We start from the raw sequence: 15,252 nt of genomic DNA on the forward strand, positions 1-15,252 counted from the left end.
TTTAACTAAAAAAATGTGTTTCTACCCTAAAAACTCATCTGTATGAACTCTATCAGTTATATTTTTTTATTAAATGTTCTTGCCATCTACTTGAAAACAAAGCAGCTGTTCATCACTTTGGGTGTCCCTGTGTCTTAGACTGTTTCTTTCTTGGCAGAGGATTAAACCTCTATCAGTGGTCCAGTTACTGCAAGGAGAAGGAATTGTGGTACTGGGATGTGTTGGCTGACTGGTTTAAGGCAGACCTCATTTCTTTCCCGAGTAACTGTAACAGTCCTGTGCTTTGATCTGCTGTGGTTTTGATCCTTCTGAGAAATCATTATAAAAACTGGCTGTGAAGAGAAGTCCCAGAAACAACAGCTGACCTCTGTGAAAGTTCTCATAGACAATGCTTATTGGAATAATTGGATGCTTCTAATACCAAGTCCCATAAAAAATGAGCCATATTCTTGTGGTCTCCATGCAAACTAAAACGTCTTTTCCTCCTGAAGCAGATGGGATGTAGGTGCATTAGCAGTGTTCCTGCGTGTGGTGTCAGGAAGAATGGGTGTGTTTTGTGAAGGGCAGAGTAACTGTGGATGGGTTTTGTTTCAGTCCTGACAGTAAAGTGTATTGGAACATTTTGCTGGGCTTTCAGAATACAGTGTTGTGATGCCTCTAATGCTGTTCATCAGCGAGTACCCATTGTCTACTGGAGCTGTATTTTGTCCCATCATTTGTCCCAGAAGCTCGTCAGTGTGTGTTGAGCATCCACGTGAAGTCACTAAAGTCTTCTCAGTGAAGGAGTGTACTTAGAGAGGTGCACAGGGGAGCCTGGGGGTCTGCACCTTCCTCTGCTTAGACAGCCATTTTGATGGGTTAATTTCCTTTTTGTTGTGTTTATAAGTAACTGATAAGTTTACTCCTGAATCCAGACACGTGGCTGTCAGCTTTTGTCTTTGAGAACATAGAACATAGATTGTATTAAATGAAGAACACAAGATCTTCTGAAAAATTGGTAACTTAGAAAATAAACATGCAAAACATAACTTGTATTGGCTGACAGTGCTGGAGGTACAAATTTATGTAACCTCATCAGCTTCCATGGTATTCTCTGCTGCTGCACTGGTAGCATGGAACATGTAGGGGAAACATATGACTTAGGGGGAGAGGTGCAGGGAGCGCCTGCCGGGGACATCAGGGAGAGAGGTTACTGAGCTCCCCCTGAAGAATGTAGTGAGTAACTGCATATCTGAGGCTGGAAAAATGTTGATGCTTTTTCTGCTTCTCGAAGACTGCCAAGATTTAGGTCGCCGTAAATTTCAACCAGTGTAACAGCTGAGGAAAAAAAAAAAAAAAACTTTTTTAGGAGTCATTGCTATGCCCTGATCTTACCAGCAGCTACCTCAGACCCTTATCTGTAGTGCTTTTTTACTGTGGGTTTGGGTTTTTTTTCTTGCTCTTTTTCCCCCCTCCTGTGGAAGAGAAGGGTGATTGATTGACTTAAGAAGGGAAGTGCATGCATACAGGAGACTGTCCTGAGGTGGATACTGTTCCCTCTGGAAGCTGGATTCAGTGGCATGGGCAGCTCCACAGGGCTGCAGAGCAGGTGAGGTGGGCAGGGATCACTGAGCCCATCCCCGGCTCAGCCACCTGCAGCCAGGGCAGATTGCTCTGAGCTGGGGCTGTTGGCTGGGTTTTGAATATTTCCAGAATTGAAAGCTCCACAACTTCCCTGGGCAAGCTGTGCCAGTGTTTGGTCATGAAGCAAAAAAGGATGTCTTTTTATGTTTAAACAGAATTTCTAAACATTGCTATTTGTGTCCATTTTTTTTTTGTTGTTGTTGTTTCTGTATTTCATTAGAAGGATTCAGACAGTCTTAGAAAGTACTTCTGGTCTGAGGAATCTTTGGAGCTGTGAAGCTGCAAGTTCTTAGGGACAGGATAAGCTGCGATCTGATGGAGAAATAATAAAATGTGTTGGTAGCAATGGTAGTGTTTGGGTTTTTTAAATGGTCCCTAACAGCAATTCCTGCTTCAGTGGTGAGCAGTGGTTTAGTCTGAACTGCCTTTTCAGGAGTGGAGAAGGTGCTGTGTGACTGCTTTTTAAGACTTTAAAGGGCTTGTTATGGTCCCTGTTAGTATTTCTCACAGCACTGCTGATGTGGAATTAAGACATGGCCCCAGTCCAGACAGTTTCATAACTTTTTTTGTGCTGCTGCAGAGCTGAAGGAAAATTCTTTGCTGAGCTGCACATTCAGGCCTCGGGTTCCTGTGCAGCCTCTGACAGCCTCTCCACTTTGTTCAGGCAAGATGAAAAAGTTTGAAATGTGGCCACATTTACTACAAAAAGCTGTGGTTTTGTTCCCAAAGCCAGGTCATAACACTATTTGCATTTAGATAGTAATTAACCAATTAATTGTGCCAGCCTTTGGAAAGGGGCATGGGCTGATGTGTGGCCTGGAAGGGGAATGGCTTAAAGCTGGCCTGCAATGCACCTTGAAGTGGTGCACGTACCTGTAGCTCCCATTGGACACTGTAAAAAGCCTGCCTTAACCATCTGCTGTTGAATCCATGAGTTTTTAAGCCTGCAGGAAGGGCTGCCTTTTAGTGGGGATCAGATGGATTTTGGCCCTGCACACTTCAGATGTCCTGCACATCCCTCCCTTTTCCTGCTATATGCACCCTCTTTGGCTCTGCCTTCCCATCTATGTGTCCTGCCCAGCACAGGGGCTCTGTGCTGTCACTGCTGTCACTTTGGTTTTCCTGCAGTCCCTCCCTCTAGGAGGAGCTGTCTGGCACAGGGGTGATGCTTATTCTGCTATGAAATCGTTTGCTGGCTCTGACTACAGCAGGCAGCAGGAAGGTCCTGCTTACCTTCTAGCTCCTTCAGTGAGCTACTTCACTGCTGGATTTCAGAGCAGTGGGGCTGGGGGCTGCTCTGCTCATGCATAGCTGCTGTTGCAGTGCTACCTGCCCCATGGCTTGATCCAAACTTCAGTGGCAGCTACCTCCACCTGAACTGTTCTTCATAACTCGTTTGCAGTGGGAAACCTGTCTTTTTTTTTTTTTGCTGGAGTCCAGTTCTGATTTCTTCTGTGTCCAAGGAATTTATTTACAGACTTAGTAGTTTTGCTGGGCGCAACCTGTATACAGCTCTTCCCTGCCTGTGTTTGTGAAAGCCTGGTAACTTCATTGCTGGACAAGCAGGATGGAGAAGGAATAAGCATTTGGCTGATTTGTGACAGTCCCAGCAGTGCAGTGGGTTATGAGCTGACTGAGCCTGTTGTTGTTTCCTGGGGGGTGCTGCACCCCAGCACCTGAGCAGGTACACCAAAAGTGCAGGTCACAATGTAGCTGAGGCCTCAGGTGGGTGTAGTGTTCACTGCCTGATGGCAATTTTCACATTCACCACCACAAGCAGTGAGCACAGCACTGCCCCACTGCCTGTGCACCCCAGTCAGTGACTGTGCAGGGTCCTTGGTTAATTATACCACCATTGTCCGTGTCTAAGTTCAGCCAGAGACAGAGAGTGTGCTGCTGTAGCCCCTCACCTACAGAGGCTCTGAGAAGCAGCTGTGGGAGCCATGGAGGACCCTGCCTGCCAGTGCCATGGCTCATGGGGACACCTCACTTGCCATTACATATGATCAGTTATTGGTAAGTAACTGTTTTTGAGTAAGTGTCCCATCCTGGACAGGTGTCAGACAAACAGCTTAGGAACAAATCCTGCTACATCCATCACTTAGCTTGAGGTTAGATTTTGGCTGTGTGAAGGGGGAGCAGGGTGCCCAGCCTGCTGGTGCTGTGTGTGCTGTCTGTTGCAGGAGTTGGTAACAAGCTACAGTAGCACTGGATCAGTTTCCCTTTGGAGCCTGGGAATCCTGTACTCCATGGCGAGAAAGCAGAGAACAGAGCAGGCACTGGAGCCACCTGTGCCCACCGTCCTGCCCTGGCTGGAAGGGAGCTGGCTCCACTCCAGCAGGTCCTTGTGGTGTTCTGACCATGCCTCAGGCTTGGCTTTGCCTTGGGTGCCCCAGCCCGTCCTTGCTCGGCTCAGCTCCTGCTCCACAGGCACCAGCAGAGGGCACGGCACTGACCTGACCCTGCTGGAGGCAGCCCGTATGCTGTGTCCTCAGGGATGGCTCCATGTTTATTCTCCTGCTGCATGTGATGAACCATCCGAGGGCACTGCCTTGTAATGATGCTTCTAGGAAGTTTCCCTTTTCACAAGGGGAAATAAAACAAGGAATACCTCAAGGTGGAAGGGATGATACCTCATTCAATCACTCAAAGGTTTTTCTTTGCTTGGTGGTTTTCTGACTTGGAGTTCCAGCAATAAGCTTTTATCGACAGCAATTTGAAAGACCCCCATTTTGGAATTAATAACCGTGTATGGCCTTAATCTTGGGAAAATTGGGTTTTTGCCTAATGGCTTAACACCCTCAGGCAAACAGCTGAACAGCCAATTGAGACCATTTGAAAAGTTACTAGTGACAAAATACAAATATATAAGCATGCAGCCCTTTATTTTTGTAAAGATCTTTGCTTATCATAGTTCTGTATATTACATTATGGTGTTATACAAATAAATTTATTTACAAAACCATTAGCTATGCAAGTTTCTTGCTCTTCTCCTATTTAACTGATATGCATATTTTTCAATCCTTCCCCATATATATTTTTAAGCATGCATAAAAATTAACTTTGGTGTGGTAAAACTACTCTATGTGCCCAGCCACATACAGTATCTCTTTATTTATAGATATTTATAGATATGTACAAAAGTTTGCCAGTATACAGACCAGTACTGAAGTGTACATTTTAAAATCCACAATGCAATACATTACGGGGCTACCAGGTCTCAGTAAAATAAAACTGAAGGAAAAAGGGTGGATTTAGCTAAGAAAAAAAGTAATCAGCAACTATCTATATGTGTAAAACAATTTATTTTTTCCTTGGCTGGCAAATTCTTAAATATAATCTGAATGGCAGTGCAATAAGTTGAGTTGCCTCATACACACATAAGACCAGTCTTGTTCTGTTTCTTGTGCAGAGGTTTACTGTCCAGCATACTACTTTCAAATGTACATTACAATAGTATCAAAATGTTTTGGCAAAAAGATCTCGAAAGGAACCATGACATTTGTTGACAAAAATAGAAATCTGTAACAAAGCTAAATAACACCAAAATAAAAGAAAAATATTTTAGTTTCAGTTTTACAGTTGAATATAATCACACTTTAGTATATCTCTGTTCACTTCTAGACCCCATAATGAAAAATAGCTTTATACAAAACAACTTAGTAAATTTTTAACCATACAATTCCCCGTGCTCAGTACACCGCTGTGCACACACAGTCAAGTTCACTCACACACCCTCACACTTTTTGTAAGAGGTGCTGCCTATAGAAAGAAAATGCTCTTTTATCATTAACAACAGCAACCACTTCACTCTAAGCTAGTGTATTAATTCAATATTTAGCACGTGATTAGTATTAAGCCTCCAGCAATACAACAAAATGGTTACATTCCCTGGTTAAAATATCGGCTGCGGATTCTTTGAAAGTGAACAAAAAGCCTTGGTGACCTGCAGGTGTGCTGTGCTTAGCCTTTAGGATGGCTCCTTGACCGTGGATGGGGCGGACTTGCCGGCATTCCCGTTCTGTGCCTTGTAGCTGTTGAAACTAGGGGTGTGGATTGTCCTGATGCTCTTCATACCTTGGCTCAGGGAAGGGGGGGAGACAGAGGAGGGCGGGGAGGTAGAGGAGGAAGGAGGGGGTGGTCGGCCATTCTGAGTCTGCAGCGAGAATGAGAGGTGGTGACCTTTCCCTGGGTAAGTGGGGCTCTGAAACTTGGAGGAGCCGTTAGAGACAGAGGGGATGAGGGAGGTAGAGTAAGTTATGCGACCTGTCTGAGAACCGAGAAGGGAGGAGGAAGGAATGGAGGTTTTAGTAGGTGGATTAAGAGAGTTAGAGCTGTCACCGCTAGAAGCAGGTGCTGAGCTGCTTTTCCCAGAAGTGGGAGAAAAGGCTGGGATCTTAGAAGCAGGTAGGGTAGGAGAAGTAGCCTTATAGTCCCCACCAGCTTTCTTAGCACTTCCATTAGCCTGCAAATAAAGATGTCAGGAGACAGTTTGTCAGAAAGCCAGTAACATGATAAACCAACAGGACCTGGGAAAACAGCCCTACAGAGAATCAGAACTAACAGTTGGAGGCCTGAGCTAAGTCCTGCAGCCATGGACTGGACCTGGTAGAAAACCCAAAGTGCCCAAGGGAGAGTGCATAGAGAGAGAGCCAGGAGAGCTGTGTGAGAAGGCGCGACCTACATGTTATGGACCAGGCACTACGTGGCCATGCTGCGCGGCACTAACGTGAGAGAGACGTCCCGCCGAGGTTAATGTGCACCCACTGCCACCTACACCAACAGGTTAGTGTCCAGGGATTCCTGTAAAGACTCCGAACAGAAGCATTCCCAGTTCTCCTAGGGAACCACCACATTTACCAAATGGAAAGTAAACAGGTAGTTGACGACTTAAAATTACAGCTGAATACCAAAGTTAAAAAAAAGAGCCAAACCCAATAAACAAACAAACAAATAAACAACCCAAACCCCAAACAAACGAAAAAAGCAGCAGGTGTTTTATTGCAGACATGCATGCACAAGCATGGTGAAAAGATCAGTACTGTCATGCCCCCAGGATCCAGGATGTCCAGTTAGACCTCAGGCATCCGATATTTGGTATAATCTCAGTCAGTTACTGGAGTTTTTAAATAAACAAACAACATGAAATGTCCATCCAGACACCAGGTTTAGGGTAAAACTACCTGTCTGTATTGGCGTGGATCCTGCAGCTTGTGCTGTTTGCCTGATTTCTCCATGCTTCCTTGTCTAGTTTTTGAAGCCATGGGGACTGGCATCCGGCTTGTCTGGGAGGCAGCACTGGAGCCCTGTGGAAACGAGTGGAGGGGCAGGGAGGGGAGACAATAAGGCATGGTCAGCACCAGAGTGCTTGAAGAGAGGACTCCACACCATGCGCCAAAAAAAGCCACAGTACTACATGCAGGGAAAGTTCAGGAGCTTCACACCGCAGGTGTTAATTTCCAGAATCAAACTGAGAAAACTGTTCAGCTACTGATCAGCCTGGATTTCATGTCAGTGACACTTGTCATTTCACACAGCGGATTATTCGACCCAGCTCCCCTGCATTTGCCCGTCACCAATCAGCAGCAAGGATTAAAAAAACCCCAAAAACCAATGGTCTATTAGCTGTTAGACACCTCGTGGGGAGCCCAAACAAGCCACCTGAAAGGAAGCAAACAAATCACAAGACCCTCTTGTTTAATGGTGATTATTGCAGATTTTAGAAAGCAGCTGGAGGTTTGATTTCTCAGACTAAGGTACCTTACGTGAAGTGGCTGGGAGTGATGCAGGGGGCTCTACACCAGCAAGGCTCTCATCCAGCACTACATGCTCTCGGGATGGGGTCTCTGGTACTATCTGGGCAGAGAAGGGGACAGTGCTTCCCTCAGAGGTGTATGTGTTTTCAGGGATAGGTTTTGGACTCATTTCACTGATGGTGTTTTCCAGCTGCTTTATAGTCTGCTCAAGGCTGTCTAGAGTTCTGTATGTACTCTGTCGAATTTCATCAGTCCTAGACAGGGACACTGCAGCTCCGGAGGGCCCCTCTTGTTTCCCAGAAGGACTTTTATCACTCTCCTCAGACTGAGACCTAGTGATTTCAAATCTCTTTGCTTCCTTGTGCTGCTTCAGGGTCCCATCTTCTTCCTCTTCCTCATAGACCACAACCTGCAAGGTCTTCTTCCCAGTCTTGGTTCCTGTCCGTATTGCCTGTGTCAGAGCAGCCAGCTGCTTTTTAGGGAACTTAAACTTAAATTTTTTCTTAGAATCCTGCCTGCTTCCCAACTGGTCAGCAGAGTCTGAGTTTGCTTCTGTGTTTAGCCCATAGATCTGACGGTATTTGTTAAAATTTGTCTTTGTGCTTTCCTCCTCTGCAGGAGGTCTGCTTTCTGCAGAGTCAGATGGAAGGTTAAATAGGTACGGCCCGTGGGGACCGTGAGCTGCAGAATGCTCTGCGGTAGCTTTTCTGTCATTAGCTACTGGTGACTCTTCCTTCTGCCTCTCAGAGACTTCATGTGCTTCATTTTCTTCCTCCTCCTCTTCTTCTATCTTTTCATCTGTCATCATTTTTTCCAGTTCCTCATCACATTCCTCAAAAATTGTAGAAAGCCGTTTGTATGCTGACCTAATATCCATCGGCTCATCAAAAATGATGATGACAGGTTTTTTGTCCAGACACACCACTGGCTCTTCGCTGTCTGCGTTCTCAGGGATGGCCTTCTCTGATGCCACATCCTTCCTGGCGTCGATGTTGACTGTTTGCACATCTCCTCCTTTCCGGCTGACTATGTCGTGAACTTCCCCACTCGAGAGCACCTGGACAGCTGTTTTAGTAATCATGAATGCAATGTTTTCTGTGGGTGGGTTGTCCTCACTTGGAGAGCTGGCTGGAGAGTCTGTCTCTTCAATGCTGCTCACACTGTTTGCTCTGGACACTTTGGGTCTCAGCACAACCTGACTGTAGTTGCCTGCAGAAACTTCCTGCTCCTGCAAGGCAGGTTGAGGCCCTGCAGCCTCCTGTGTGTGCCTCAGGAGAGGGGGAATGCTGCTGATGGGGATGTGCTTGCCAGTGCTCTGCAAGGCTTCACCCTGCAGCACATCCTGGTGAGCATCTCTTGACAGTCTGTAGTTTGGCTTTTGTTTTCCAGTCTCAACAGCTGGAAAATGTGATCCTAAGGTATCTTGAGCCCCTCTTCGTTTGTCCTCCTCTGGCAAACTGACACCAGACAGGTTTGTGCTCATATTCTGAAGGTTTTTGTTAGAATAGTCTGTACTGTCTACAAACAAACCCTTGCTAAATGTAGTACTGTCATTCATTGAAAAGCCAATTTTACTGTCAGCTGTACTGGATGAATCAGAACCCAATTCTTCTTCAGTTCTCCCTTCCCTCTTCTCTTTAGGATGGTCACTATCTGTGGGAGATCCTGTTGTAGCCCCATACACCTAAGGGGGAAAGTTGGATTACTTAGTTATTCAGGGCTTTTATCTTTACAGGACTTTTTCCCCCAAGATTAATCACAGGGGAAGCGCAGACCTCGTGAACTCACCACTCCATTTACTGCTGCAGAGACATGTCTCAAGCTGTCATCTGATTCCTGTCTTTCTTCAGAACAAAATTCCAAATTCTGGCAGAACAGTGCATGATGTTACTGCTTTGTGCTATGCATTAGGTCAGGATGGGATGTTACCTTGTTTTAACAAGGCCTCCAGAATATGCATAGGCACATTAATTACCTTATTTCCAACACAGTGCTCCATGACCTGTTCACCTTCCTGCTAACCCCCTCCCCTGCCCCCCATGTTTTTATAAGATTGAGGCTGAAAGTCTCACAGTATCTGGTCACATTCTACTGGGACACGTCAAAGGGAGGCTGATGTGGAAGGGCTGACAGCGAGTCTGGCTTGCCTTGAAAGGAAGTTTTGTACCAGTAAAAGCTGGTTTTCAAGTTACATTTTGCTCTTTCTATTGTTGGTCACACCTGAGCAGTGCTGCTTCATCACAATTAGTATCGTTACAGTCTGAGCACTTCTACATCCTTGCTGCAGCTTAGAAGAATTCCATCAGAATTACCAGTGGCACCCTGTGGTGCCTGTGGAAGTGCAGAATGAAACGCTGAGTTACATTCACTTATAGCAGAAATGCCAAACACCAAACAGGTAGGTCATCCACTGGCTTAAAAGAAGTATGTTTATTCCCAGTAATGAAAGTTCAGGGGACTTCTTTCTTTATTTGCAAGTGAGGACCCCATGAAAAACTATTTCATGACACCAGGCTTTTCTCTGGGGTTTGGTTTAAGTGCTAGTGACAACTTAGGAGAAACATCAATCATCAGGGTGAAGGACTGACCTGAGGAGACATCAAGACTGTGAATAAGAGAGAAATCTACAGTCAAAAGACAGCTCACTAAGAAGGAAAGTAATTTGGCCTCGAGTACCTGAAGGCAGTGAACCAAAAGCAGTAATGCTGACATTGCTTGCTTGAGACTAGAAGCTGGTTCCTAACACACCATAAGGACAGATTATACTTATGTGAGCATCAAGACATGCAGAACAGTCAGGAGCATTGCTCTCCCAACTGAGATGGATGAGTGACACCGGTTGGGTGTGCATGCACGCCCCAGGCACATGGAGGTTCACAAGGTATAGTTTCTACACCTTATGTGATGTTTTCTTATGTACTATTGGAAGATTTTACACAGACAAACTTTACTAACAATCAAAATACAGGAGCAAGAAAATCACTCATACACCAGAGTCACAGTTCACCTCCACAAAGGCTTGTTCAGCAGTAACAAGGTGAGCAGCTGCTCCTTGCATACTCTGACATCCCCCATATTTCTAAATGAGGAATTCTCATACAAACCAGCACAGCAGCAGGGCCTCAGTGGGCAGGCTGACACTGTCTGCACGTTGTGCTGAGAGGCATTTTGGGAAGCAAACACCAGGGCTTGTGATCACCTTGTGAACACCTCAGGCCCGGCTTGCTCAGTGCTCAGCACCTCCCAGTCCCGTGACTGGTCAGACCCCCCAGAACTGGGCCAAGTCACTTAATGGCATTGTTGCCTCTGGATCTCACTGTGTATCTTTTTTTAGCAAGCTCCACTTCTAGTTCCAAGCACCACTGAAACACCTCATAGTGTCCTTGTACAATAGATTGCATTTTAGGAACTTCCACTTTTCTACTAAAAAAATAAAACCACAACAAAACTCATTTCCTCAATGATTTTATCATGACTGTAATGTTCCATATTTAATATAATAAACACTCTGTCATGTCAGATTACAAAAACAGATCTCATTAAGCTTAATTTCCTGGACTCTGTGTTATTCAAATAAATATCATTTTATGGCAATTATTTGGCAGCACTTTTCAAAGAAATGTTTGTGCTACAGGATGTGCAGTGTTCTGAGTGATGACCCAGGATTTCATGTAACAATATCATCTTCTCATTCTGACAACAGCAGTAATGAGGAGGAATTCACAGGGTTTTTTCCTCTGTAACACTGTCATACACACAGAACAGTTTGTCCTTTTCCCTCTTGCCCATGGACCTATACCCTCACCCAGTCAGCTGTTTGCAGCTTTAGACCAGAACTGCTGTTTGGGTAGCTTCAACACAAGTCCTTAAGTGCAATGCCCTGACCTGGCAACATTTGCATACACACACAAAATGCATGAGAAGGTTGAAATGCTGTGCTGAAGAGCTGTGTTTCCTTCCTTGTCATACCCACCTTAATTGCAAACTGGCATTTGCTTGACAAGTTGTCATGCTTGCACAACCCCCCAACCCCAGCAGTGATGGAGCTCATTGTTCTTAAACATAAAAAAAGAGTTCTGCAAGGGCTGAAATACTTGTCCTTTTCTTGTCCTGCATATTGATTGCCTGCTAAGTCAAATCAACTCAACTGGCAACTTCAGTCCATGCACAGCTGTGAAACTTAACCTTGACCTACATACAGCCCCAGACACATGGCACCTCTTCTCAATCCCATGACTGAATTTTGGGCATTAACTTTCAGCAAATTCCTCCCATCCACTTTGACTCTGTCATCCAATAAGCTGAATGGGATTTCTGAATATCTAACAACTATTTCTGGAACCAACAAATGAAACAAAATAAAGCACAAATTCTCAAATTGGCTCTAGAGACTGAGAGGAACCATTAATTCCCCTCAAGTTTAGGAGAGATGCTTCACCATCCATCACCAGAACAGTAGGGGAAGGATGTTCTTAGTAGTATGAGTATCTCTGACAGAAGTGATGGATCCTGTTTTGATTTCACAGAATCCTAAAACTTCATGCAACCGTTGTACAACTGCTAATGAGACACATATAATATAGAGTTCCATATGAGTGTTTCTGAGCCACAGGGAGATAGAAGGAAGGAAACGGCTGGGCAGTGGTGGGTGGGGGTTAAAGAGAACAGGACACAGGATATAAGATTAGTTTTGAAGGAAAGAAGGTTATGCCAAGACCGGGTGGCATGTCTACAATTGCCACTTGTTACCTTCTTTTCCTTGTGGTGCATTAAAGTCCCAGGCCTTATGTCTTTAACATGTGTATCATTTCTGGATTGTTCAGCATGACTGTTTGAGTTTACATCCATAAAAGAGCACTTCTGGAAAGCCTAGGAAATAAATACTGCAGGTTATCAGGAGACCAAGAACTGTTACACAGAAATATCCAGAGATGACCAACTACAAAGAGAGCACCTGTTTTTAACAGTCACAGCTCAACAATATGTCCTACAAGCTCATGAGATAATAATTGAGATCAGACTATCAGATTAAGAGAACCAGGGCATCCCTTCCAGCCTCTCAAGACTCTAACACCATGCTGACCTCAGTGTTCCCTGTAAGGAAGACTAATTTGGTTTCTGAATTTGCAGATGATGGAGACCCACAGAGGTGCTACAGACTATCCAGATTCAAGCAGGAAGCCCATGACAAACTTAGGGCTTATGACAGCACCTATTTCCTTGTGGCTGATAATCATGCAGGAGTTACATAACACCATGTCTCTGACACAAACTGTTACTACAACTTTAAACATGGAGATGTGCCTTTGTCACAGCCTTTGATAATGAGCCATAAATTGACTGTCCTATGGGTTTGTAGACACTGGCCTCCCACCATGCACCCCCCAGGGCATGGCCCAGACTTTTCAGCCATTTATTTTGCTATTCTTCTTTCATTTCCTTTGAGTTTCTCTATCCAGCTGGCTCCCAGATCTGGAGGAGCAAAACCATCACTGTCACTATCACTGTGCAGTGCAGGCAGCAAATGTGCCTCACCAGAATCTCTGCAGGCCTCTGCTGGCACATGGCCTGACTTCAGTGAGATGTGCAGGGAGGACACAGCACAGAGGGGCGAGTGCTCACAGGAGTCAGACACACTGTGATATGCAGTAAGATTATATTTTTATACCATATATTGGGGAAATTATTTGATTCCTGGCAACTCATGAAACTAATAGCACTGATTACAGATTAGAATCAGGCCTGTTCTTTATGTTTATGCAAAATCAGAAAAGCGAGGATAACAACAACAACAACAAAAATCCAGTGCAAAAAATCAGGATGTAGACTTTCTTCTGGTTTTCCATTGCATCCTATTTGTATGTGTTAATAGACCAGAGTACCTAAGATGACATGAAACTAATAGAAAAAATAGTCTTGCTCCTCACAATAGAGCATATGGACTTTTTCCCAACTTACCCATTTGTGAGTGATATGGGTTTGAGTTAAGCATCCTCAAAGTCCTTCAGGCTTTAAGTGTCAAAAATGCTATTTCCCTTTGGTATTTTTTTATCACCCTTACTCTGAAAAATCTGTAACAGTCTCCAAATAGTTTGTGCTACAGCCACTGATTATTATGATGTCTTTTCCTGCTACATTAAAAATCTTCATATTGCACTCAAGTTTCTTCTGAACCTTCATATTCTTAACAGGCTTTTCAAATGGGAGACACATGGATACTTAGTCATGGATGCAGCAGCACAGTGTGGATCTCACTGATCCTGTACACAGACACAAAAACATGTCCCATTTTCACATCTGCACCCAAAGCAGACACAATTTTGTGGCAACAGCACTGACCTGGGAGCTCCTGTCAACTTGTTACTGAAACTCCTTTTTCTTTCCAAGACATGCAGTGGTGGCCTGGCCTATATGTTGTTCTTCACATGGACTTTTTAGTTCAGCAAAGCATTATGACCATTAAGTGACTGCTATCATGGATCTGCTCTCATACTTCAGTGATCTGAATTAAGATGATTTACGCAGTAAGGATTTTAAATGTCTTTCCAGGTTTTGATGAAAACAGGAGACATTGGGCCCGTTGTTGCTCCCTATGAGACCTGCCTATGAACACCTGCAACAAAGTCAATGATTTCAAAACCAGACAGGTCTCAATTATGCTGCAATAGGGTTGTTTTTTTTCTGTTTGTTTGTGTTTTTTTTTTTTTTTTTTTTTTTTTTTTTTTTTTTTTTTTTTTTTTTTTTTTTGTTTTGTTTTGTTTTGTTTTGGGGGGTTTTTTTTGGTTTTTTTTTTGTATACTCTGAGGTGCCAGATTTTTATGAGAATGTTTTGTGATGTTTGGTCAAATGCCTTACTAAAATGTTTATAGGTATACAATTCAGTTTAAGCAGTCAAACCTGTTACTTGATCAAAGACTGTTGTTTCCTTTGACAGCTCTCTGTTCCATTACACTGTGCTCACTGGCATAACTGTTTATGTCTGTCCTTTAGTTCTTCAATGACTGAATTCCTTATCTCATTTTCCATCTTTCTGCCTATGACTGACATCAAACTAATCTGCCTGTAGCTCTTAGATCAGGCAATTTGCCCCTTTTACAACGTGGTCCTCTGTTAAACTTCTAAAATATACCTGGTATTTGGTATTGGTTTAAAATGGTATATGGTTTAAAATTGCTAGCCCCCAAAGTTAGCATTTAAACACCCATGCCCTGTTGAGTAACCATGCCTATTTCTCTTCCCCACTTCCCTCAGCTCCCCTTTCCATACCTTAACCTCCTCTTCATTGTCCCCAGCTGCAAGGCAGAGGTTGCTTTGCTAGAGATAGAGATGCTGTGACAGCTTCTCTGTCCCCCAGCTCTGCTGTCTCACTGGTCATCAGGACATGGAGGGGGGATAAGGGTGAAGTGCTGCTCTCACTCCTGCAAACCAGCACTTCTGGGTGAGAGCTGAGGAATGGAGCAGGGTGCTTCTATCAGACCTAACAGTTACAGCTCAGTGCCCATGTCCTGTGCTCTGAATGCTCCCTGGGCAGCACCAAGCCCACCTGTTGACAGGTGGACAGCAGGGATCATCTCATGTTGTGACAGTGCTCTGAAATACCAGAAGTTACAGCCTGTTAGGGTGATCCACATCTCCTTTCCTCATGCGGGCATGGGAGAGAATAGAGGGTGCCCCTTGGAGCTGGAGCTCACTGATGGTAGCTGGAATAGTTAGCATTTACTGCAGCATTTTCATCACCAAAATCTTAAGTGATGTCAAGTGAAGGACCAGCAAGAGATCACTCTTCTATACCACTGGCAGAGTTATGTACCAGCTACACCACAGGGAATGGGCAATATCTCAGTGTTCAAACATTCTGGGAAACTTTGGACCA

The 15,252-nt window shown here is 44.4% G+C and overlaps 1 protein-coding gene across 13 annotated transcripts in view; it reads right to left on the minus strand.

The window, feature by feature from the left end:
• Positions 1-4,507: 4,507 nt before the first annotated feature.
• Positions 4,508-15,252, minus strand: part of KIAA1217 — a 353,656-nt gene continuing 342,911 nt past the window's right edge. For 9 of the 13 annotated variants that reach the window (XM_083862710.1, XM_083862713.1, XM_083862712.1 and 6 more), the window contains 5 exons: positions 12,129-12,248; positions 9,168-9,245; positions 7,384-9,063; positions 6,807-6,929; positions 4,508-6,088 (listed from right to left, as the gene is read on the minus strand). In XM_083862710.1, coding sequence (XP_083718836.1) covers positions 5,594-6,088; positions 6,807-6,929; positions 7,384-9,063; positions 9,168-9,245; positions 12,129-12,248 — 2,496 coding nt within the window. In that variant the 3' untranslated portion in view covers positions 4,508-5,593. Of the gene's footprint in view, positions 6,930-7,383; positions 9,064-9,167; positions 9,246-12,128; positions 12,249-15,252 lie in introns of all 13 variants that reach the window. The other 4 variants (XR_014590269.1, XM_083862711.1, XM_083862717.1 and 1 more) reach the window with 4 other exon arrangements.

Source organism: Zosterops lateralis, assembly GCF_965231275.1.
Source record: "Zosterops lateralis genome assembly, chromosome: 1".
Taxonomy (NCBI): Eukaryota; Metazoa; Chordata; class Aves; order Passeriformes; family Zosteropidae; genus Zosterops; species Zosterops lateralis.